This window comes from Pelodiscus sinensis, chromosome 5 (assembly GCF_052426305.1).
Source record: "Pelodiscus sinensis isolate ZL-2025 chromosome 5, ASM5242630v1, whole genome shotgun sequence".
Lineage (NCBI taxonomy): Eukaryota > Metazoa > Chordata > Testudines > Trionychidae > Pelodiscus > Pelodiscus sinensis.
The window spans coordinates 48207606-48232420 of NC_143056.1; the positions used below are offsets into that span (position 1 = coordinate 48207606).

At 45.4% G+C, this 24815-nt stretch overlaps 2 protein-coding genes across 7 annotated transcripts in view; one reads left to right on the forward strand and one right to left on the reverse strand.

The window, feature by feature from the left end:
- The window catches only part of PRORP (protein only RNase P catalytic subunit), a 99836-nt gene extending 80034 nt beyond the window's left edge, over positions 1-19802 (reverse strand). Inside the window, exons 1-4 of one of the 3 annotated variants that reach the window (XM_075926928.2) lie at positions 19665-19802; positions 16794-18190; positions 12724-12771; positions 2754-2886 (exon numbers count right to left, since the gene is read on the reverse strand). In XM_075926928.2, coding sequence (XP_075783043.2) covers positions 2754-2886; positions 12724-12771; positions 16794-17788 — 1176 coding nt within the window. In that variant the 5' untranslated portion in view covers positions 17789-18190; positions 19665-19802. Of the gene's footprint in view, positions 1-2753; positions 2887-12723; positions 12772-16793; positions 18191-18315; positions 18888-18919; positions 19057-19664 lie in introns of those variants that run through there. The other 2 variants (XM_006117687.5, XM_006117688.5) reach the window with 2 other exon arrangements.
- PPP2R3C (protein phosphatase 2 regulatory subunit B''gamma) overlaps positions 19301-24815 on the forward strand; it is a 32907-nt gene continuing 27392 nt past the window's right edge. The window contains exons 1-2 of one of the 4 annotated variants that reach the window (XM_014570780.4): positions 19301-19428; positions 24116-24243. In XM_014570780.4, the coding sequence (XP_014426266.1) occupies positions 24151-24243 (93 nt within the window). In that variant the 5' untranslated portion in view covers positions 19301-19428; positions 24116-24150. Of the gene's footprint in view, positions 19429-19927; positions 20136-20157; positions 20581-24112; positions 24244-24815 lie in introns of those variants that run through there. The other 3 variants (XM_006117689.5, XM_014570779.4, XM_006117690.5) reach the window with 3 other exon arrangements.

Below are 24815 nucleotides of genomic sequence, written 5' to 3' on the forward strand. Positions count from 1 at the left end.
AAGCGCAACATGACGCCACACATGGTGTCACACCGCTGCATGAGTTGGTCCCAGGAGTACTCCTGCTACTCCAGGTCAGCGCAGACCTTGTGCGCCAGGGTCTGGTGTACACTTTTATGCTGCCTCATCAGGTCTTCTTGGACGCTGGCATGCCTTCGTGTCCCCCAGGCTCTGGCAGATGGCTGCAGTGGTGTGGCTCGGCCCTCGGTCCCGGCTGTGGAGAACACGCAGCGGTAGAGGCGGTCAGTCATCCCTGCAGACACTGTCCCTGAGGCTGTGCCCTCCCCTGAGTAGTGACCAACAGTCCGCAGCCCAGAGGAGGGGATGTCCTGGGTGCAAGGCCATGTGTGGCCTGCATAGCAGACCCTGTCTCACAGGGGCCCCGATGTGCCCAGAGGACCAGGCTCCTCGCTTCCCACCCCCACCCACCCCTGGCCCATGGACAAGCAGCCAAGGGAAGTGTCCGGCCACAGTGGGATCCCCTCATGGGTGGCAGAGGAGCCAGGAGCAGCCTGAGCCTCCCTGGCGTCCGCATACACAGGTGCGGCTCGCTGGGCTATGTGTGGAAGCAGCTGCTGCCTCGGATGTGCAGGCATGCCTGTGTGCAGCACTCCTCAGTCTGTGTGTGGGCTCACGCCTGTGCCCTTGTGGCTAGCCTGCTTCCAGCCGAGGTGGCCCCCCTGTCCTGTGGCAGGATGTGTGTGGCCTCCCCAGAGCCTGGGCGCAGGATTCTGGGCATGCTCAGGGGCTGCCTGCTGCCTCCACGTGCCACACACTAATGCAGCACATGGTTGCACATGCACAGGCCACAGCACAACGTCCAGCCCGAGCAACCCACGTGACAGTCACCCTCCACCCCTGTGCACCCACCTCCCCCACCCTGTGAGCGTGACAAAGTGAGACCACTCACCTAAAGATCCCTCCCAAGCTTCCAAGGGAGCCTGAGAGATGTCCTGGCTCCCTTGCACCAGCTCGAGGGTCACGGTGCCCATCTCCTCCTCCTCCTCCTCTTCTGGCATGGCCGGCTGACAATGGCTCCTCCTTCAGTGTGACCTCCAGCCAGACAATGATGGGGGTCTCGACCCCGGAGTCTACCAGAATAGGTGGGGAAGACGCACCCAGGACCCAGTGCAGCTCCCTGTAGTGGGGGCAGGTGTGGGGTCCTGCCCCTGAGTGGGAGCTCCGCTCGGAGGCCCAGCCGTATCCCTGGTGGAGCTCCTTTACTTTACTCCGGACCTGTTCCATGATCCGGGGTGGGTGTCCACACTCCACAAGAGTCGGCCATCTGGCCATGAATGTCAGCATTCTGCTGTTTGGCCCGGAGATCCTGCAGCATCTCCTCCTTGCCCCACACCTCAAAGAGGGACTGGATCTCTGGGCCTGACCATGGTGGGGTGCTTCTTGGTCCCCCTGGGGTGGGTCCTCAGACCCCTGGGGCTGCTCCCTGCAGGGGGCTTCAGGGGCGGACATGGCTGTGGCAGGGAGAGCCACGTGGTCAGGGTGCTGCTCTCTGTCCAACTTCCTGCCACAAGGCTTGTTCATGGTGTCTGCAGCTTTAAGAGGGGCCAGGAGACGGGAACTACACAGTTGTGATTAGTTTGCATGGAGTGGCCACGAGGGCACCTGTTCTTTTTCCTGCAGGCCTCTTCTTCCTCAAAAAAGCCGTCCTCCCCGTCCACACGCTCCTTTTTGCAAAAGAACTCTTTCGCAAACAGGCTTCGTCCTTGTAGAATGAGGAATACCAATACCACAAAAATCCCTCTTTTCTGACGTAACTCAGGTTTAATCAGAAAAACAGCCGTTTTTCTGACAAAACTCTGTGGTGTAGACATACCCATAATGAAAAGTAAGGGCTGGCAAAGCAAAGCCAAAAGAGACAACATAAGAAGAGCATTTGATCATGATTTTATCCACACTGTACCATTTTTAACTCAGTTGTATGCACTGGTTCCTATTCAAAGATAGATGTTCCCACTACAGATATTATATTACCATAGCATATGTTTGTTTAGGACTACAAAGCTAGTGTTCATTTTTTGTGATTTTTGATAAGTAATATATTTATTTTCAAATATCTTTTCTAATTTTGACAAACTATTGCACTATTGAAAAATCTAGCATTCAAGATTTAATAAATATAAGCTTCAGAAATTAAACAATATTTAATGAGACTTCCAGATTTTTGCATGGGCAACCTAGGTATTTTTTAACTTCCCTGTGAAAATTTCAGTTATGAATCATCTAATGTTTCTCCATTGGTTTTTTTTTTGGTGGGGGATGGGGGAGGGAAGTTGACATCTATAAACATTTACTACTAAAAATGCAATCTTCCAGGCCACATATCCTCTTCTTGAATTACCAATTATGCAGATGAGAGTGAAGAGAGGAACAGAGACTTCAGCACTTGGACTCACTAATTAAATTGTGGAAAAAATATAGGCAAAATATTGGAAACTCACAAATATTTGTATTAATTAGGACAAAAATTAAAGAGATACTAAAGGAATTGAAGAATATAGCCATGATGAGTGAGATTAAGAACAAACCAAGAAGATAAGCACAATGTTAACATGAATTTTCTAATACATTTTACTATAAATCATTGAAGATTTATAATGTTAGCATCACAACTTTTCAAAAATTCCTTAATATAAAATTAAGAGTTGAAAAAATAAATTAGAGGTCTTAAAACTATTAAACATTAGTTACTTATGACTCTCCAGTCAATTAACCTGAAAGCCCTTGAGACCTACCTGAGGAGTAGTCTTCCTGAATACATCAGTTCCCTGGATCACATCTTTTATTATTTTTGCCTTGAGTATATTGTATTCTTCTTCATTCAAATGAATGGTTTCCAGGTGTTGGTTACAAACCGGACATTTTCCACTGTAACAGTAATAAAACCACAAAGATATATGAATAAGAATCACATATCTTACTATTATAAGATATGTGACCCACTGAAGTCAGTTGGAGCATTTCCATAAGTTAAAATTCATTTCCATTTATTAAATGACTATGCATACCTTTTTCGGTGCAAACAAAAATAAATAAGTCATCAGAAAATGACTTGCAACCATTTGGGCCCAGATCTAAAACATATGGAAATGCTCCAACTGATTTCAATGGGTTCCAGAGCAGATTCTTGGGGGCATTTAGGGATCAACTTTTGTGCCAGAGTTCCTATCATGAACAGAAGAAAGATAGGGCTGTAATCACTGGACTAACTAATTTCAGCTACGAGCACTACCACAAGCTTCCTGCATTACCATGAAAAATATAGTTTGTCCCTCTGTATCTCAGTGGTCCCCATCCATAATACAGATGATAATAGTACTTCCCGGACTCATAGGTATGTTTAAAAAATAAAAATTAATTAAAAATGAGATGATCAGATACTACAAAGGCAACTACAGAAAGAGCCTAAATTTGTTTAAAGCAACTGTTAAGTAGCTTGATATTTTACCCATCCCAGCCTGTACTACTTCCAAAGTGTGGGGGAGCCTAGACTACCCTGCCTTGGCAATAAATGGTGATGTCTGCCTTGTCCACAGTGCAGATCTCTAAAAAGCAAAACCCAGGCCTCTCTCAAGTCTGATGCACATAAGTACGCAGGCAAGGTTTGGGAGGCAGGAATGTTTTGAATAACAATGCAGATTAAGCATGGTACACGAGACCACGTCAAAAACACACAACAAGCAACCTTGTACTGGTACTTCTGTTTCTGATAAGCAAAAATTACAGATGCAGTCATAAAACTGTCAACTACACAGTTGGGCAGTAGGATGTACCCTAAGTAGGGTATTGGGCATCCTACACAATACATAACCAATTGATAAATAGTATTAGAACAACCAAGTCTCACTTTGCTATAAAATGAGCTTAGTAAGAACAATCGATGGCAGAAAATGGGCAAGGACTGACCCCAGGTCCTGTTCAATGTAATTAGAAGTAAATAGGCTCTTCACACCGGCGACCCAGTGCATGGCGTTCCATTGTGTGGGAAGAAAAGGAACCACTACCTCCTGCGTGGTATTGTAGGTAGCATACGGGTGAAGTGTAAGTGACCTAGGTCTATAGTAGATTTTCTATTAATTGCTTTTGTATTGCTTTATGCTGTATTAATTGCTTTCGAATTTATTGTAATTGTTTTTAAGGCTTGTAAAACGTGACTGCTTAAAGCTTGCAATAAGTAAGAAAGTGGTTAAGTATCCCTTGAGTGTCCTGGTTTCCCTTGGATCTAAAATAAATTGAATCACATGACACAAAGTCTACATTTATGTAAATATATTAGGGATGTCGATAAGCATGAGCTTATTGGGTAGTCAACTGGCATATTGATTACTTGCTTTCCTCCCCACTTTTGTTTCCTCTATGAGGGGCAGCGTGGTGGGGGGAGGAAGAGGAGCTGGTGCTGGGGGAGCCAGCTTAAAAGCCAGTTCCTACCAGCACTATCTCTGTCGTGCCACCTGTCCCCCACTGCCTCTATCAAAGGCAGCGGGGGTAGGGATAGCAGAGGCTGGCCCTCCCATGGACAGAGCCTCCCTAGCAACTCTTATTACATTTAAAATGCAGACACAGTGCAGGTGGCTCCTGGAGTCATCATGAGCCAGGACTGCTCAGTCCCAGCTTGAGCCAGCTCCTGGAGTTACTTCCACTGCCTGTGGCTCTGCAGAAAGGCCCTTACCGATTAATCATGCAGTCAATACAAATTGTATTGACTACATGATGAGCCAGATAATTGCAATATAACATCCTTAAAATATATAGCTTATTTTTAGTGGGCCCAATTTTTACTGGGAAAAATCCAGTTACTCCATACATTTAAGTAGTTATTCTCAGTGGTGAAAGTAATTTAAAATTTCTTACAGGTACTATCTTATTACAACCTGGGTCTCTGCCAGCTCTTTAAATAGCTCCCTGATGGCTTTTGCCACAGCTCAGCCAGCTCTTGCTAGAGCTGCACACCTGGGCACACCTGCTTACTTTCACCTGTGGTTATTCTGGCTTTACATCACTATTAATCAGAGAAGAATTGAGCTCAATTTCTGTGAAGAAGAGATGGTAGAAACTGTATTTGTATGCATTTACCTGATACTGATCAGACTATAAAATATTCTGAGCTGTCAGTAAGTGCACTGCATTAACTCATTTTAAAAGACCTAAGACTTCTTTCCTCAGTCTCCCATTCTTCTTCCCATTTCATCCTCAGAGGCTGTGTGCACTTCTTGTGGCGTTTAGAGGACAGGCACTATACATGTAACTGTGCCACAGCAAGAGACAGGTAGCTACACACTACAGTAAAAGTCTGATGGCAAACATGCATCATGAAAAGGCCCAGCAGCAAGGAGTTGCAGGAGCCTTTCCATGTTGACTTTCCTTCTGACATAGTCTTTCCCCACTGTTCTAGCTTTTAACTGTGGAATAAGGATGGGATGTATAGAAAGGATGTGGAGAAACTGGAAAGGATACAGAGGTGAACAACAAAGATGATAAAAGGGATGGAGTATAAGCCGTATTAGCAAAGGCTGAAGGAACTGGGTATGGCTAGTTTGAAAAAGAGGCCATTAAGGTGGGAACTGTGACAGACCGGGCTGGGTCTGGGCACAGCTGAGGGCGTCCGCTCAGGGCGAATTGCTCAATTGCTCAAACTCAGGGCTCCTTATGGCCCCAGACTGGAGACCTTCCCAAATAGGCCACAAACCAGTCACACCGAGTGCTTCAGCTGCCAATCTGGCCATCCAGAAGCCTCATGAGCAAAACCCCTCTGTCACCCCAGCTCTTCCTGTGACCCAATCAGCCCCGGGCCTAACACACAGGTGAGAAGTTATAGAACCCAATCTCACCTACCCCGAATGGGTTCTTCCTGTCCCAAGAAATCAGCCACAGGTCCCAGTCAATTTACATTCTGGATCTTACCCACAAGATCACGCTGAGCAAATTGTTTAGAATCTAAAATCTAAAGGTTTATTACTAAAGGAAAGAAAAGCATGAAAGTAAGCTTGTTAAAGAAAATACATTACATGCATCAAATCACCAAGATCTCAATGCAGGCTCTTAGCAGAGATGTTATAAACTGCTATCTTATAAGCAGGGCTTGCCGAACCGTGGTGAGCCCCACTCGCCAGCCGCACTGTCCGGTGATCTGCATGCGCAGATCACCCAAACCCAGCTCTTCCGGGTTGCAATCTACTTGCCATAGGAGAGTAGATTGCATTATTTGTCGAGCACTGCTTATAAGTCTCTGGTGTACAGCCTATGTCAGGATGGGTCCACGGTTCTTTCCGGCTCATTGTTCCCTGCAAGGCTGCATCTGGGATCAGGAGCTGAACTGAAGACAAGATAGAGGGTGCCACATGGCACTTATATACCTCTCCTGGCATCCTGCTGGCCAGAGCAGGTCACATGGTCGAGTGACCTCTCTCTGTTTCACATGCTGGCAGCCATTATACCCCAGCTGGTTTGCAGGTATCAGTCACATTCCTCAGGTGTGTATTGGCACCTAGAGATTCATTGTCTCCTTGCTAATGAACATAGCCATTGGCTGAAAATTCTTTGCCCATTGCTCTGTCTCAGACAGAGAATTTTCCAGCATCAACACAGTACATATTTATAACTCCACATAAAGATATTATACAAGTACATGAATAGCATGTACAGAATCAGTAGAACATAGAACACAGAACATCAGAATCAGTAGACACCTCACATGGCCCCCTTTGTATAGACTTTTGGGGCAAACATCCCCCCACCCATGGGTGAACAGTGATCTTTAGAATCCAATAACATGACAAGAACATAATACTTAAAAGTCCACCACAAAAAGAAGGAGAAAAGTTCTCTCTTGACATGGAGGGCAGCATGAGAAGCAATGGATTCAAACGACAGCATAGCAGATGTAGATTAAATCTAATGAAAAAATTCCTAACTGTAACAACAGTAGAACATTGGAACAAACTGCTATGTTAAGGAGGCTGTGAAAGCTCCTTCACTAAAGGTTTTCAAAAGGAAGATGGATACCTATCTGTCTTAGATGATTTAAACACAACAGATCCAGCATCTTGGCCAAGGGTTAGAGTAGATGATTCTTGTGATCCTTTCTTACCCTAGGATTCTGTGGCTGGAACACGCTTTATATGATATCTCTCTAATGGACTTGGAGTTTCTCAGAAATAACATATGAATAGTGTATATTGACCTGGCTATTGATATGTTTATTGTCTCAACATATTGATTTAGTTTAGTGGGGTGTAAGTAGCAAAATGGGAACTTCACAGCTTAAACAGTGCCTCCTACATCTACAATGCTACACTGAATAGTGTCTTGCTGCCTCCCTCTGCTGGAGCTTTTTCCTGATGCCTCTCCCCTGCCAAAGCCTGTCCCTTCCACAGCAGGGATGTAAAATCCTGTGTAATTGGTTAACTGGTTAAATGTGAAGTTTAACCAGTTAACCAAAGGGGAGGGCACTCTATACCACCTGAGATAGAGTCCAGCCCTGCCCCCTGCCATGGCTGGATTGGAGCAGCCCCTGTCCGCAACATGGCGGGCCCACCACAGACACCCGTGTCTGCTCAGGGCCCTGCCGAGCTGAAGCAGTCCCCCTGCCCATAGTGGGCGGGGAGCTGCTCCAGCGTCCCACTGGTTAACCGGAAAGAGCAAGCATCACCCATTAAGGGTGATGCTTCCTGGTTAACCAGTCAACCTTTCACACCCCTAGATTCAATATGTTTAAAATTCCTGAGTGAACCGCCTAATTTATGTGTTTTATTGTGATGAAAATTACAACAGATTTTTGTTTGGGAGGGGAGGGGGGTAAAAAGTAGCAGAGGATAAAGAAACAATGTGTCATATTTTGCTTAATTCCCTCTGTAGTACTGCTTGGCTAGGTAGGCACATTAGTACAGTTTGGGGAAAAGGGGCTAAACTAATAATATTTGGGTTCTCTATGAAAACTTTGAGAGATTTTACAAAAAATATGAGGGAGCAGACCTGTTTTCATCCTAATCCTCTGACTGCACATGCCAATCACTGTATCCAGGATTTTTCAGTGCAAGTCAGCAGCTTGTCCAGTAGACAGAACATAAATAAAACATAATTTATCCTCAACAGTTCTTTGGCTGTTCCGAGCTACCATACTAAAAGATTTTTCCTTGCCTCCTCTCACGTGGGTCTTTTCACAGATGCAAAGCATAATGCTGGTATTTCAACATGTTCCCTCAATGACACTCCATTCAGGGGCTTGCATTCATCCAGCTGCACATGCTTTGAACTGAAGAAGGGACCTTTTTTTTCCCCATCAATCTACTGGTGAAATTCTAAAATGCATTATTCTAAAACACTGCCTTAGATTTTGTGTTTTAAATGTTAAGAAAATTCACATTACACTCATTCTCCCCTGATTTTTGCACAGAAAAAAACTGCGTGAGGTGACGTATATTTCTTACCCAAACACGACTATAAAAACACTTAATTGGGACAACAACCTGACTTTTTGCCCAAACACAGACCACAAGCAAAAGGAAATTCCAAGATTGCATAAAGTGCAGACAGTGTATTTGCTGACTTAACTCACTAACAATGTGTCACTTTTAGTACAATCCAGATGCTTAACACACTGGCTGCTTTCACAGACCTCGGCCACATATTTGCATTAATCAGAAGTCTGACTACTTCAGTAATCTTAAACTCCTGATAAACTGTGGAGTTTTAACAATGTTATTCCAATTTCTAAAGCTTCAGAGGGGTAGCCAAGTTAGTCTATAGCAGGAAAAACTTAAAAAACAACAAATAGACTAGTAGCAACTTAAAGACTAACAAAACATGTAGATGGTATTGTGAGCTCTCGTGGGGGCAACCCTCTTCTTCAGATGACTGGAGTATTAGAAGTCTAGATCCAAGAATGAATAAGGGAAAGGTGGGGTGGGAGGAGGGGAAAAAGAGAGAGTAGATGGTTCAAGTAGTTACAAGAGGCTGATAAGAACTAATTAGCATCTCCATTATTTGGTTGGTTGGTTGGTTGGTTGGTTAAGTCATTAGGATGTGGAAGGTAGTGTGCGAGCTGGTCGATATCCCTGTTCATACCATTTGCACTTGTAAGTGAAGTTAAGTTTCAATCCTTCCCTGTGTATTTGGCTTCTGGAATTGGCCTGATACAATATGGTGACTTGGAGATCCATTAATGAGTCCAAGTCACTGTATTGTTTCAGGCCAATTCCACATTGTTTCAAGCTCAAACACTACCTTCCACAGCTTAATGAGTTAACCAACCAATGGAGGTGCTAATTGGTTCTTATCAGCCTCTTGTAACTACCTGAACCATCTACTCACTGTATCTCTCTTTTTTTCCCCCTCTCTGTTTTTTTCCCCCTCCTCCCGCCCCCCTTTTCTCTTATTTATTCCTGGATCTGGACTTCTAATACTCCAGTCATCCGAAGAAGTGGGCTGTGCCCACGAAAGCTCATGATACCATCTACATGTTTTGTTAATCTGTAAGGTGCTACTAGACTATTTGTTGTTTTTTAAATTATTCTAATTTCTGCCTGTTGTACTGAGAATTAGTTAAGAACACACAAGAAAGACCTCAGACATTACTGAGACTCCACTCTATGTCAGACAGTAGTTGACTACTCAACTACCCGATAAGCATAAGCTTATTGGATAGTCGAGTGGAGTATTCGATTATGCACTTCTCCCCCTCCTCCCTTTCCCCGCCCCCCCCCCCGGCTTACTGCCTCTATATGAGAGGCAGCAAGGTGGGGGCAGGATATGGTGCTGGGGGGAGCCAGCTCAAAAGTCAGTTGGGAGGCTGCTCCAGCTGCAGCCCCTGTTCAGTGTCCTGAGCTGGCCACGTGCAGGAGCTGCTCTGGCAGCAGCCCCTGGCTGCAGCCAGCCCTGACCGCCAGGAACAGGGGCTGCAGCACTTGGCACGAGCCAGGATCAAACTGTCCCAGCTTGCACTGGTCCAGGATGCTGCACCTCTTCATGTTAAACGTAGTAAGAGCCCGCAGCATGGGTGGCTCCCACAGTCCTGGCTCAACCCAGCTCCAGCAGCTACCCGTGCTGTGGCTATGCAGAGTTGTCCTTATCGACTAATCATGTAGTCAATACAAATCGATACAAATTGTATCGACTACACGATTAGCCAGATAATCGCAATTTAACATCCTTAGACTCCACCATAATTATTAAGCTTGACATTTACAAACTTTATTACAACTGGCACATTTAAACTTTGAATCTTTTGCCAGTATTTATAAAGATCTAATCACAGAATAAAGTCAAGTCATATGTTATGCTTTGTTTAACAAATTTATAACATTTTATCCCCAGGAGTAAAAGCTTGCTGAGTGTCCTCAACTTCCATTTGAAGCCACTGGGAATTAAAAGCACTCAACACTTTGCACAATTGGGTCCTTCTATTGAACTTCTGAATTTCTCTTCCAAAGGCTACCATAAAATTTAATTTCAAGTTTTGTAATCTCTGATGATTCTTACTATGCATACATGATGCAAAATTCTCAACATTCACCTAGAAGCCATAATAAAGTGGGGGGGGGGGACGGGAAAGAGGGACTTTCTTAAATAGTCAGAAAAGCAGCTACAATACTGTCAAGTGTATTATAAAAACAGAGAGGTTGTGGCTCATTTCAGAGTAGGTGTGTCAATAGCAGTATAACCAAGCAAACCACCACCTATCAGGTAAATTTCAGTAACTACTCAGGATAGCATTGTTTTTAGCATATAATTGCATGTCGGTTCCTGAAGAATAAAAATATCACACATTCCCCTCTGGAATGAAAGCAGATCACACCTCTCCCTGGTTTAAGAAAGAACATTCACACACACACACACACACACACACACACACACACACACACACACACACACACACACACACCATTCCTTGACAGCTAGGTGCACTGTTCAATTATTTTCTGGAATGGTAATGATAATCCCAGACTTGTCAAGATGATGTTTGGATCTAGTAGCAAAACAACTGCCCAGTGGAATCCTTAAATAGAAAAGCATTCGAATTTTCCATAACTGTCCTTGGGACATCAAACAGCCTTTCTAACTCAAAGAAAAATTAATAGTCAAGAGTTCTAAGTCTGAAGCTCCTGACTATCAGGACTAGAAGCAGCTACAAGATCCAGGAAGCTGGAGCAGGAAGAAAACAAGCAGCTAGTATGCTGCTAATCAAATTTTACAGCAGCCCACTCCTGCTCCCACAGTAGTCAATGTTTCCCCACACTGATTTCAATATAAGCAAATGCAATGTATACTCATGCTTCAAAAAAGCAAAGAGAAATTTTTAAATCAGCACTTGTACACTCTATTTTTATAAGAAACTCTAAGGAGCATATAATTCAAACATGATCTTATCTCTGAGACATTTTCAGTCGCCAATACATATGAAAAACAAATTTGGCCTTCAAATTAGACTGAAAATATGTAAGACAAATTCACAAAGTTACAAATATTTGTATATTATGGTTTGTAGAACTATTTAAATTGTCCATGAAGGCAAATACTTTGCTATTCCTTGTTTTTGTCCATATGGAAAAGTAACTTTTTTGGAAGTGCAAACCTCTGTGATAGAGCCAGGTTCTGAGCAATTGCCCAGAGTAGGGATATTAAGTTGTGATTAATTTGCTGGTCAAGCGATTAATTTGCTGGTCAAGTCAATGGAATTTCCATACTAGACTAGTAGATAAGCACTTCCGCATTCTGCCTTTGAAATGTACAAGTGCCCCAGGGGGAGCTCTTCTGTATTTCAAAGTTGGAACGGTACTAGGAGCCCAGGGCCAGTGGGAAGTCTCGCTGACTCCAGGGTCCACACGACTGCTTCTGCTTTGAAATGGACAAGAGCCCTACAGAGCCCCACACTTGCCCCAGGCTCCATGCTGCGCTTCTTCTTTGAAATGCACAAGCGCTCCCGCTGGGGACTCTTGTACATTTCAAAGCTTGGGCTCCCCACAGCAGTCAAAGAGGCAGCACTGCACGGAGCAGCAGACCCGGGGCTCTGTGCGTCGCTCCCACTTTTAAGTACCTCTCTCTTAACCCTATCTTCCTACCTCTATCTGATAGAGGCGGTGGGGGGGAAGCAACTAGTCAACTATCCAGTCGACTATCTGATAAGCATTTGCTTATAGGATAGTCGACTAGTCCTTTACATCCCTAACACAGGGACAAATTTACTTTACTTTAAACAACATAAATTTGGTAAGGATCTCTGGCTCCTATTCTCGACTCATACTGGTAAACAAACAGAGCAGTACTTGTTTTCTTTCCAGAGTGGTCAGCAAAACAGCTTTTTCCTCCTGCTAGAGATGTATGCCAGACTTTCTTTCAGATGCAGGATCTATTTAGCTCCCAGTTAGAATGACTCCTGGAACTGTCTTTGAATTCTGCCTGAAAGTTAACTAAAAAATAAATAAATCCACTACCAGACACATATACAGACCACTGCTGGATTCAGAGTCTTCCTAAGGAAGGAATTGCAGATTCATGGCACCATCTTAGTGGTTTGAGGACTCCTGCACGCCCACAAAAAAGCAGGTCACAGAAATTATGATCAAAGAATTTACTTCAATAAGAAACCAGAAATACCATAATTGAAATAGTCCTTTTACTTGTTTTATCAAAGTAAAGTTCATGGCAAACAAACAAAAAAAATCAAACACACTGATATATCAACATTTTTACATAAAATATTGTATTTACCTATTCGTAATGGTGGTTATGTATCCTTTCCATTTCTCTCCTGGAATACTAAAAATAAAATATATACAGATAATATAAATGTTAGGTTTCTGTCATCATTTTTGAACCACAGCCAAAAGATATTTTCTGATTTGCAGCTAGAAATAAAATAACCATTTATACTAAGGTGAAATTACATGAAGCCTCATCCATTACACCTCCTGATGTGCAACAGCCCACATATAAATAAATAAATTAATGGAGACTACCTATCTCCTAGAACTGGAAAGGACCTTGAAAGGTCATCAAGTCCAGTCCCCTGCCTTCACAGCAGGACTAAGTACCATCCCTGACAAATTTTTGCCCCAAGTCCCTAAATGGCCTCCACAAGGATTGAACTCACTTCCCTGGGTTTAGCAGGCCAATGCTCAAACCACTGAGCTATCCCTCCCCCCATGGCTACTCCTGTATTTATCCACAGGGGCATAGGCCTCAGTCCAGAGAGTGAGAGAGAGAACACTGCAATCCAGTAGTTATGGCTCACCCCTTTAGGAGATGGAAGATTTTGGACCAGTCTCTCTGCTCCAATCACTCTTTCGTTATTTACCTACCTTGGAATAGCTTCAATAGGACAGTGTACATTATCTCTAAATCAGAACCCTTGATAGTTCACTGGTTGATTACAGCACTCTCTCCGGAGAGAAAGGAGATAGGTTGCTCAAATCCTTTCTTTCTTTTCAGCAAGGGGGAAACTGAATCTAGGCCTTTCACATCCCAGGCAATTACACTAATTACTGGGCTAAAAATAATACAGTGGGCATGGAAATCAGCACTACTCCCTCAGTAAGTTTGCATGGAGTGAGGCATGTTATTAGCTTATTCCAGCAGAAACAATTTAGGTCCCTAATTCAAGGCAGCTTTTTTCCCCAATGGTGCATCATTAAGCAGAGCTGGGCACTTACCTACCTCAGAGAGAAATGGGATTTATCACACACCCTTGTTGTTAACACTTCCAATCAGGTGGCTTAGGTTGCTCCCCATCCAGTGCTGGCTTTTGTGGATTTCACTTTTTAGGTGACCAACTGTCCCCATACATTGTAGAGGGGCCTATGCAACTAACTCATGGATTACCATGTTGTTCCTACGTGCCTAGACTTTAGGCTAGGGATGTGAATGGTTAACTGGTAAGCTCCACCCTTAATGGGTGATGCTTTCTGGTTAACGGGTAGGGACTGCTCCAGCCTAGCCAGAGAAGCCCCTGCCAAGCACACCACAGGCAGGGGTACTCCAGTATGCCCAGAACAGCCCAACCCATGGCAGGCCTGCCCAGCGTGCCATGGGCAAGGGTGCTCCAGTACAGCTGGAACAACATAATATGTGCTGGGCCCAGCCCAGCATGCCGCAGGTACGGGTGCTCTAGCCCATCTGGAGTAGCCCCCAGCCACAGCAAGGCCCACCCCATTTAAGTGGTTAACCAGTTAAACATAACGTTTAATGATTAACTCATTAAACAGGATTTTACATCCCTACTGAAGGCATTCTAATTCTCAGCATGGCAATACTTAAGTCTCATTATGGATCCCACGCAAAGTCATTGCAACTTGACACTGAAATGTCTGCATTGGAACAATAAAACACATCACTGGCCACAATGATATGACAGCTTCTTTAGCTGTCTTGAAAGTTAAGGGACAACAGGAAACCCTATTAACCTTCCTCACACCTACTGAGTTATCTGTACATACACACGTTTTCCCCCACCCAAAATATGATGTAGTTGTCATTTTCATTCCCACTAATATGATATTTTTAAAATAGATAATTTACAGTTCAACTCTGAAAGTGATTATGTAAAAAAAGCACTTTCTTATTCAACATATCTCACTCCTGTGTGTATTGTAATATCTGCTGATTTCAGTAGCTTAAACTGCAATTACATTGGTTGCCCTGTGAGCCAACATAGATTAGAAAGATGGAACGGGATTCCATTTTTTTCTTGAACACTGCAATTGTATACTCACTTGTAGTCAGCCACATCCATACAACCTTAGCCACAGTTGCATGGGTTAGGGGTGTAAGTGACTAGTCAACTATCCAGTATTCATAAGCTTATTGGGTAGTGAAGTAGCAACTCAACTAGTTGCTCCCCGCACCTTGCTGCCTCTATCAGAGACAGTAAGGGGAGGGAGCAGGAGCCGGTGCTGGGGCAGAGCCGGCAAAAAGCCCAGCTCCCTCCAGCACAGTCTCTGAGGGGAGAGGCAGGGGCACAGCAGAGAAATGGCACAAGCAGGGACTGAAGCAGTGCCCTGCTCCCGTTGGTTCCCACTGCGGCTACTTCAGCCTTTGAAATGTACAAGAGCCCCATTGGGATCTTGTATATTTCAAAAGCAGAAGCACTGCAGGGAGCACAGGGCCGGCGGGAGGACTCAAGCAGTCCTCTATTTCCCGTGTTCCCACTCTGGCCACTTCAGCTTTTGAAATGTACAAGAGCCCAGTAGGCTGAAGCAGCTGCAGTGGGAACGGGTGCAAGCAGGGGACTGCTTGAGTCCCCTCTGGCCCCATGATCCCTGCCGTACCCCCTCCTTTCTGTCTCTGAGAGGCAGCAAGGGGGCGGAACAGGAACCAGTGCTGGGGGAGCTGGTTTAAAAGCCGGTTCTCCCCAGCACTATCTCTGGGGTGCCACTTGCTCCTGCAGGTACCACTATCAGATGCAGTGGGAGGATAGGGAAGGCTGCTGTGAAGCAGTCCCTGCCCACAGGAGTCCCAGTGGGGAGCGGGGCCCCATTCTGCAGACAGAGCCTGCTACCTCCAAGCACCCCCTGTTCGTGGGAGCCAGGGCTGGCCCCGGGCAGAGGCTGCTCCATCTCTGTGGTGCCGCCTGTCCCACCTCCACCCACCCCATGCTTCCTCTATCAGAGTCAGTGGAGGGAGTAGAGGGATAGGGGAGGACACTGTGAAGGAGCCTCTGCCCACGGCGGGCCAAGACTCACCAAAGGCAGAGGCTGCCACCAAGCAGCCCCTGTTTGTGGTGGCCTGGGCTAACCACAGCCAGGAGCAGGTGCCAGAGCAGCCCCTGTCCAGTTAGTCCTGTTTGCTGTGAAAAGAGAGGCTGCTCCAGTAGCAGCCCCTGTTCAAGGCAAAGAGGACAGGCTGCTGCGAACAAGGGCTGCTGGACTCAGCATGAGCCAGGACTGAAGAGTCCAGGCTCGTGCTCGTCCAGGATGCTGCACTCCATTTTAAATGCAGTAAGAGCCTACCTGCTCTTACTACATTTAAAATGGAAAGCCGCAATGTGGGTGGCTTCCGGAATTGGCATGAGCTGGGACTGCTCAGTTCCAGCTTCAGTCAGCTCCTGGAGCTACTCCTCTGCAGAGCAGTTCTATCAACTAATTGTGTAGTTGTTACAAATTGTTTTGACTATACAATTAGCCTGATAACCATATTTTAACATCCTTGGCATGGGTATAACTGAGGGCCCAATTTGACCTACAGAGCTTTTACTGCTGGTGATGGTGCACAAAATGATAATATACCAGTCTGACACTCAGATCCTAAGTTGCATTTGCAGGGCTTAATTAGAAAAATAAACTTTTTTGTTTATAAACTGACTGCATGAGATATTAAACTTGTTACAAAATAACATAAGTGGAATCCCATTTGGGGTGTTAATGTCAGAATTTGTTTTCTCAAGATATTCACTCTTTTCTTGCACCCCAGAGGGAAACTGTACACATTTTGTACAACTGACACTAAAGAATATACATTGAAGGAAATACTGATACTTATTAACATTCAATATTTGATATCACACATACCAAACTAAAGATAAGAACTAGTGAACACAAAAATTCTGACATGTGGGACTCATCAGAATTTGCTACACAATGCATCAAAAGTACAAAATTAAAGGATAAAAATTGTGACTGGAAATTTAGACCTTGTAAAACTCTCTATTCAAAGTACATATAAAAACATTATAGCAATGCTTTTTAGAAAGCATTAAAAGGTAAAATATAATAGCTTCAGGGCCTTTGGACAACAGTCTTCATGGGTCAGAGTTAATTCTCAGTAACAGCTTTTGAGATAGTTACCTTTCAAACCATAGCTTTATACTCTGCATAAGAGTTTCTCCAGGATATATCTGATTTTCTCTCAGATATAGGAGGATTCCTAAGAGTTCACTTTTTAACTGATCATCCTTCACACACTTGCCAGTATCAAAAAACGCTTGCAGTGTATCCAAGTTTGGTATCAACTCCTTAGCCAGCATTTCATGATACAGTTCGTATGCCAAGTTTATTTCTTGGTTATTGAGGGCCCCTTTGATACAGTCTCCATAGTTGGCTTTTGAAGGTGTCATGACTTTTTTTATCTCTTCCAGTAGCAACAAAGCCTCTCTCCACCTATCAGAACCACTCAATCCCTTAATCAGAAGGCTGTAAGCCCCAGGTTCCAAAGTCTTAAATCTGAGTTTAATTATATCAAAGACATCAAAAACCTCTGCTAGCTGCTCCTGCTTGATGCACAGCGCAAGGTACTTGACCAATAAATTATAACTGATGTCACCTTTTCTCGTTGCCACCATAGACAGCAAGGATTTGGCCACGTCTATGGAGCTATTGTATTTGATCATTTGCTCTAGCATTACATATTCAAACTTGCTAACTGCCTTAAATTCTTCCCTCAGTTCCTCCCATTCCTCCACACTCAAAGGTTTTTCTGGTGGCTGAATACCATTCCTTTTAGATATCATGAAAGGTTCCTCTTGGTTCTTTGATCTCCTTTTGGCAGCTCCAGCAGAGAACAGGGAAAAAGGATGAGGAGAAGAGGTGTCTCCTCTAGCCATGCCCTCTCTTTTCTCTCCATCTCTACGTTCCGATCTGGTTTTAGTAGACAGCATATGAGTTGTGTTAGGATCCACTGGTACTGCAGACTGAGAAGTAGTAATAAAACTTTTAACATGTTCCCTGTTGTGGAGACGGAAGATGATAGCAAACAGCTGTTGGAACCTTGGAGCAGGCCAAAACAGGTGGTATTTCCCCAAAGTCTGCAAACCCAAGAAGCTAGAGACATAGAAGAAAGCCATGATGAGGAGAATGCATATACTCAGAACACTCCCCAGGAAAGCTCTAGTGGAACGTGAAGTTTTTGTTTGAGGGAAATTTTCTAATAAAGTCTTACAGAGTATCAAGCTGCAAAAGTTTTTGAATAAAGGTCACACTGGAGCTTTTAAGATTTGTATTAAAAGTAAAATAGCAAATTCCTTAATCAACAAAAGAAGAAATATTTTAAACTGCCAAACAATATAAAGGGTGAGGGGACATCTCTCTTCACAAGAAAGAGGCTTGGCGGTTCTGTACTTCGCTGTGCTTGCCCAAGCACTGGTGCTATTTAAGGTTTTTCATAAATATAGGGAAGCAGTGATGTAGACGTCCTAAGAAATAAGAGTTGTTCTGCTACTGTCATCCAAATCAGGTCAGGAAATTACCTTCAGAAAAGAGGCCATAAAAATACATAATTAGTACATGCATCAGTACATGCATCTCCGATGTAGTAACTTCATTACAGTATTACAATTCCGTTTATATTTTTACAACACAGAAAGTGACCTACCTTACTCAAAGTAGGTTAGAGACTCAACATTTGCTCACTTAAAAGCCACAGAAAAACTGCCTGTATTTGAATATGGGGTTTCTACCAAAGTTTCCTCATGAATTAGGGTATGTCTACACTGTACTTCTAGTATCCCGAAATAGCTACCCTGCATCTTAACAAGCCACCTGTTATTTCAATATATTTTTCAAAATAACGGGTATGCTATTTTGGCATCCGCATAATCCTTGTTCTACAAGGGTTAAGAGATGTCTTGAAATAGGGCGTTATTTCAAAATTTGACGCTGTGTAAACGCGACAAATTTCAAAAGAAGCTATTTTGAAATAAAATTGAAATAAGACACACAATTTGCATTGCGCAAATTGCGTATCTTATTTTGAGGTTAGGGTACTGTGTAGATGCACCCCTACAGCCTGTGATAAATATTTGTAAAGGCAGGCACTGACATACTGCAGATACACAGACTATTCATTTTTCTCCACATTTAAACGAAACCTGTTTTCACAGAGATAACCAAGCCTTTGTAGTCAGTGTAGCCATAACTGAAGGGGAGTGTTTGTCAGGAGCTGGAAATGGATGACAGGAGAGGGATCACTAGATTACCTGTTCTGCTCATTCCCTCCGGAACACCTGGCATTGGCCACTGTGGGAAGGCAGGATACCTTTGGTCTGACCCAGTACTGCCATTGTTATCTTATGTGTTTGGAAGGGACAGAAAGGATCACTGTAAGCGCCTTTCCTGCCAACTCTTGTGATCATTTTTATCACAAGTTTCCCACGATTTGGTTTATTTCTTACAGCCCCAGCTGCTGAATTAGGCAGGAGATTCAGCTTTCACTTTTCAAAAGAACCCCCCAGCCAATGTCACGGTCGCAAAGCGAGCTGGGAAAATAGGAGCCCAGGCACCAGGAGGCCATCGCTCCCTAACGCCACGAGCTCGCCGCCTTGCCACTGAAGCTCACGCTGCTGGGCCAGTCTCAAGAGTTTCCGGGCTCGACTAGTGACGTCTGATCGCTCGGGCCTATGGCAACAGCGCAACGCTCCGACCCCCCAAGCTGGGTCGGCTCAGCCGCATCCAGAGCCAGAGCGCCGCCAGAGGCCTCGGCGCTACGGTAGGGAGCCCGTGAGAGGCACCAGCGCCAAGCGCCAACCGGCGGAAGTCGCGGGGGCGGGGCAACAGGCCACACACTCCTCATGCCCCAGCGACTAGTGCCGCCCGCTGAAAACTACAGTTCCCAGCATGCAATGCACCAAGGCAGCCTACGCGGGGCGCGCGGCACGTGCGAGGGACCGGAGCCTGTGGGCTCCGCGCGCGGGCCATGCTCTGGCTGCCCTCCCCAATGCGCACCTGTGAGTCGCGCGGCTCTGGTACGTGCTTCCTGTAGCCGAAGGGGCGGGTCAGGAAATGACTGAGCCTCCGGACAGTCCCTCTGCGTAGGGAAGAACCTTTCTTCAGCACCTGTTCTCGCACTCACTGAACACTAGCTACAAATCAGAGCTCCCCATCCAAGCTCGCGCCAGTCTATACTGCCTGCTCGTGCTGCTCATGTGATCAGAAAGATCCAATGAGAGCAGAGCACAGTAAAGCGGCCTCAGTTGCTTGTGACCGCCATGTTGGCTACGGGCACGGTGTCAGCGCCAAAAGCTTTAGGCGACAGGCACGTACAAGGTCTATGGGAGAGGCCGCAGACACCGGAAGGAATTGCCAGGGCCCTTAGCAGGTGGTCACATGATGGCGGCTCAGTAACCCGGATGTGGGCGTGGCGGGGCATGGCGTGGAAGCAGGCGTTGCGGGGCCGCCTGGCTGCCTGCACCGGCTGTGAGTGCGCGGGGAGCACGGAGCGAGCGGGAAGGGGCGCGCGCTGAGTGCGAGGGGGAGCGTCTCTGGCTCGGTCCGGCGCGGGGTAACGGCTACTGCTGGGCGCGTTGCAGGAGCTGTTCCTTATGGTCCTGCGAATCAGAAACTGCTCCCGGCAGCCGCTCTCCACCCCCCCCCCCCCCGCCGACCCGCATCCGGCCGGCCCAATGCTGTCTGCTGGGCAGGGAGCCCGGGGCCCCGCTGGAGTTCTCTGGTGGCCGTGAGGCTCCGGCCAGCCCCACGCCTGGGACTAGAGCTGAGATCTCCCATACAAATCACGCTTCGGCTTTTCGTGTTTAAAATGCCTCCTTGGCCACATACACCAAATTCCTGCTGCACGTTATGCAGCCCGTAGGATGTTTTACATTCTGTGTCCGTGCCTGGGCGAGGGGAAGGTAGATTCCAGGTCAGTGTTTCTTACACATTTTAAGACCGAGGAACGCCAAATAGTAATTTGATTTACGGGGAACACCAAGGACTTTAGAGGAGGGGAAAAAAGGAAGCTTGCCCCTTTTAAGGATGGCCGTTTGAACTCAGTTCTCTCCCCCTATGGGGACCATATTTTCTGAACCAAAAAATATAGTAAAACCTGACCTCTGTTTACTATGCCTCTGACTCTCGAGGTCAAGATGGACACATGACCAGAAAATAACCCCCTCTGAGAATTTTTCCCTCCATCTTCCTACCCTCAGGGGATGAGTTTGGCCCCCACCGAACCCTCTCTCCTCTGGTGCTGGTCTCTTTCCTGTAGGTGTCTGCCCTTCTGCTTCACTCCCAGAATCTCCTGCACTTTCCCTAATCCCTGCAGGTCCTGGTACTTCATCCTTCCCTCACTGTTCATGCCCCCCTTGTCCCCTCATCTTGATGCCCATCCCCTCACCACCCTCTGTCCCAGTTCTTCTCATGCCCCTCTGTGCTCTCACACATGACTTGCTCCATTCCTGCCTTCCTCATGCCCACCCCTCGTTTCAACCCTTCTCCCAGCACATTCCCCCTCCCCTTGCCCCCAATGCCCTTCCCCTCTTCTCCCAGCATCATCCTGTCCCCTCTACCCTCCCACCCCTGCTAATACCTCCCCTCCCTCTTCCTGCCTTTTTCCTCATTGACTCCACTTGCCCCCCGGCATTTGTCTCTCCTCCACCCTGTCTCTTGCTATCTTCCTCTTTCTTCTCCTGCCCTACCCCCTTCCCCTTAGCACAAGCCCCTTCATCTCCCACCCTCCTTCCCCCAGTTCTCTCCGAGCCCCTTCCCCACCTTTTGCATCCAGTTTGTGGGGCTGGAGTCTATGATCAGGCCCCAGAAGTCCCTGCAGCCCTGGCCCCAGCTGCTGTCAAGACAGGACTGTTTCCGGGCCTGAAGCTAGGCTGCCCACGGTGCTAATGTTAGTGGCACATTCCAGTCCCCGCACCAGCTTTGACTCTCATCAGGGGATGGGGCGGGGGAGAAAACCCCCACCTTCCCAGATCTGGCTTGCAGAGTGTGGCAGAGCAAGCGGGTTCATGCACTGCTGCTCCCCCAGTGGAATGGGAAGGAGCAGGGAGAAAGGGCAATGCACAGAGCACAGCAGCAGAGCCCTAACGTACCCCGCTCTGTAGTGCTCCAGCTGAGCACTGCGCAGGCTCACCAGCTCCAACCAGCACCCCTCCCCCTCCAGCAGCGGTGGTGGCCATTTGTGGATGGAAGAGACCGGGCTAGCGGCTGCGCATGGCAGAGGCAGTCCCGCAGCGGGAGGGAAGGGCTATGCTGTGAGGGGAGGGGTTTGCTGGACAGCAGCGCATGGTGCATGGGAGCTCAGAGCTCTGGAAACTGCACACCACTGGCAGTGCCCTTGGCTACCCAGGGAAAAGCACCAAGGGAGCTGGTTACGTGCTGGGTGCAGGCAGGGAGTTGCTGCTGCGCCATGCTAGCGCTGGGTGTCTTTAAATCTGGGACTGTCCCAGAAAAAAGGGACATATGGTCACCATATCTCCAAGGCACACCTCCAACTGCCTCGCAGCACACCGGTGTACCACGGAACACAGTTTGAGGGTACGTCTAGACTACATGCCTCTGTCGCCAGAGGCATGTAGATTAGGCTACCCAACATAGTAAAATGAAGCGGTGATTTAAATAATCGCCGCTTCATTTAAATTTACATGGCTGCCGCGCTGAGCCGACAAACAGCTGATCAGCTGTTTGTCGGCTCAGCGCGGTAGTCTGGACGCGCGGGTGTCGACATCAAAGGTATTTGTCGACCACCCAGGTATGCCTCCTGGGATGAGGTTTACCTGGGTGGTCGACAAATACCTTTGATGTCGACACCCACGCTTCCAGACTGCCATGTAAATTTAAATGAAGTGGCGATTATTTAAATCGCCGCTTCATTTTACTATGTCGGGTAGCCTAATCTACATGCTTCTGGCGACAGAGGCATGTAGTCTAGACGTACCCTAAGAAACGCTGATCTAGTCCTAGTGCTTTTGGGTCTGCACTGATGTTGGTAATATTTCCTGCCCCTTCCCACCACAATATATTGTTAAAGCATTCTGAGTGAAATTGATGCCTGAAGAAATGAGTCTCAAAAGCACTTGCCTCCGAAGTAGAAAGTAGCTTCAGCTATTGTATGAATCCTAAGAACTTTCAGGGTTGCACTGCCACACAATTGATTTTAGAACAACAGAGACAAATTTTTGTTTATATCAAGGACCTCAGCTTGCTTGGTATCTTTGATGGGCAGGATATATGCCTGTCTAATGTATTTAGGCATGTATGCCCAGCCCCTGCCCGTGGTATCTTAGTGCCTAAGTAGTGTATTTGCATACTTTTTGTGTAAAAAAACAAAAAAATACAAATAAATATGTAGTAATTTGTACTTTTATTTAATTATAACTGAATAAAATGTAGTGCTTTTTATTTTTCATTCACATTAATGATAATGTTGGAATTGTTATAGTTTTCTTCAAAGATCAGTTTATCACTTTATTTGCAGTTATTTAGACATGTCCAGAGAGAGTTTCTGACACTTTCAACTTTGCATGCAATACTTCCTAGGAATGGAGTAGAGTCCCCATACTTTTATCCAAATTTTCATTAAAAAGAAATGCAGCTGTAATGTACAGCAGTAATTTCTCCTCGGTGAATTATATGAAGAGAGAGGGAGAAATAGTCTTGGCCTAAAAAATAAGTGAAGGTGAAAGCCAAGTTTTTCATTATAGTTAATCTATGATTTCTACAAATAATAAATGCAAAAAAATTAAATTAATATAAGTACGTTTAGCAATAGCTAAGCTTTCATTAGTCTTTGTTAAATATATGCAGAACATTACGCTAAATGTAAATGTAGAATATGAACTCTTTTTGTGCATATTCTTGACTTTCACATTATGATGAAACAAACAGGTTTCAAGGGTTTGTGGTAGTGTGCAAGGACCATAGCCCTAAAATCTTGTGCAACTGCAGGGAAATTGAGCTCCAGCCACACAGATTCTGGATCATCTGTAGCAGGAGTCTAGACCTACTTAGCCTCATCCAATAGTAGCATTACTCTGAAGGGAGTCATGTTGCCCCAGATACCTTCCTTGTGAATGTACATTAAAACTCTGAGGTGACTTAGTGCTCTTGTAGTCAAATTACATTAAAAAAATTAGCATCAGAGAGCTTGCTGCTCCCTGCGTTTGCCAGCCAAAGCCCTGCCTTCCTCCGCTCAAAGCTTTCTGATCATATGATATTAGCAGAGAGAGAGTCTTCTGCAAGCCTTTGGGGAGCAAACAAACATGATGTATGGCTGCTATTTTTCAGGCTTTTATGCCTTTTGCAGATGATCCAGATCATTGTGACACTGGTTATTTAAAAGAATGCAATTATGTAACAGTAAAATGGATGTCTTTTAACCCAACACTTTGTTAAAAGCAATCTCTCTACCTGAGGGTAAAATGTAAGATACTCTGTTCTGTGTTAAGCAGCTAAAAAAAGTGAACAAGAGCTAAAGGATGAAGAAATGGACTTGTTTACAAAATACTATATGGAATGGAAAGGAGGAAGAAAAAGTGTTAATACATCTTACATGAATATACCACGTTTTTATTACAGGGTAAGTGGTATATCCGGAGCGACTTACACCTGACTATACTACTCAAAGCAGAAAATCTTTACCTATTTATTACTAGCATTTTAGTAACAAAAGTTTCACTGTGTTAGAATTTAGGAGAGCTGTGGGTGAGTGTTTTCCCTCCTATAGTTGTGGATATCGTGAATCTCATACAGCTAACTCCGGTCATCTGAAGAAGTGGGCTGTGCCCACAAAAACTCATGATACCATCTACATGTTTTGTTAGTCTATAAAGTGCTACCAGACCATTTGCTTGCTGGCTTTTTTTTGCTGAGGAGGATGTGATTAAGCCATGAAATAGTTTGCTAATGCTGTAGCCAATTTGGTAATTGGGTTGGCCACTAAGCAGCATAAAATATCTGTTTTCTCTCTCTCTTCAGAACTTGAAAACCCACTTCCCATCTTTCCAACCTTTACATTCAATTCATGACCCTGGAATGCTAGTGTTTAGAAGTCCCTATCCTGTTTCCTGAGCATTTGCAGAAGGTGTCACACAGTTTGACAATAGTTATGCATTTGTCACAATAATCTATTGTGTGATTTTTTTTTCCTGC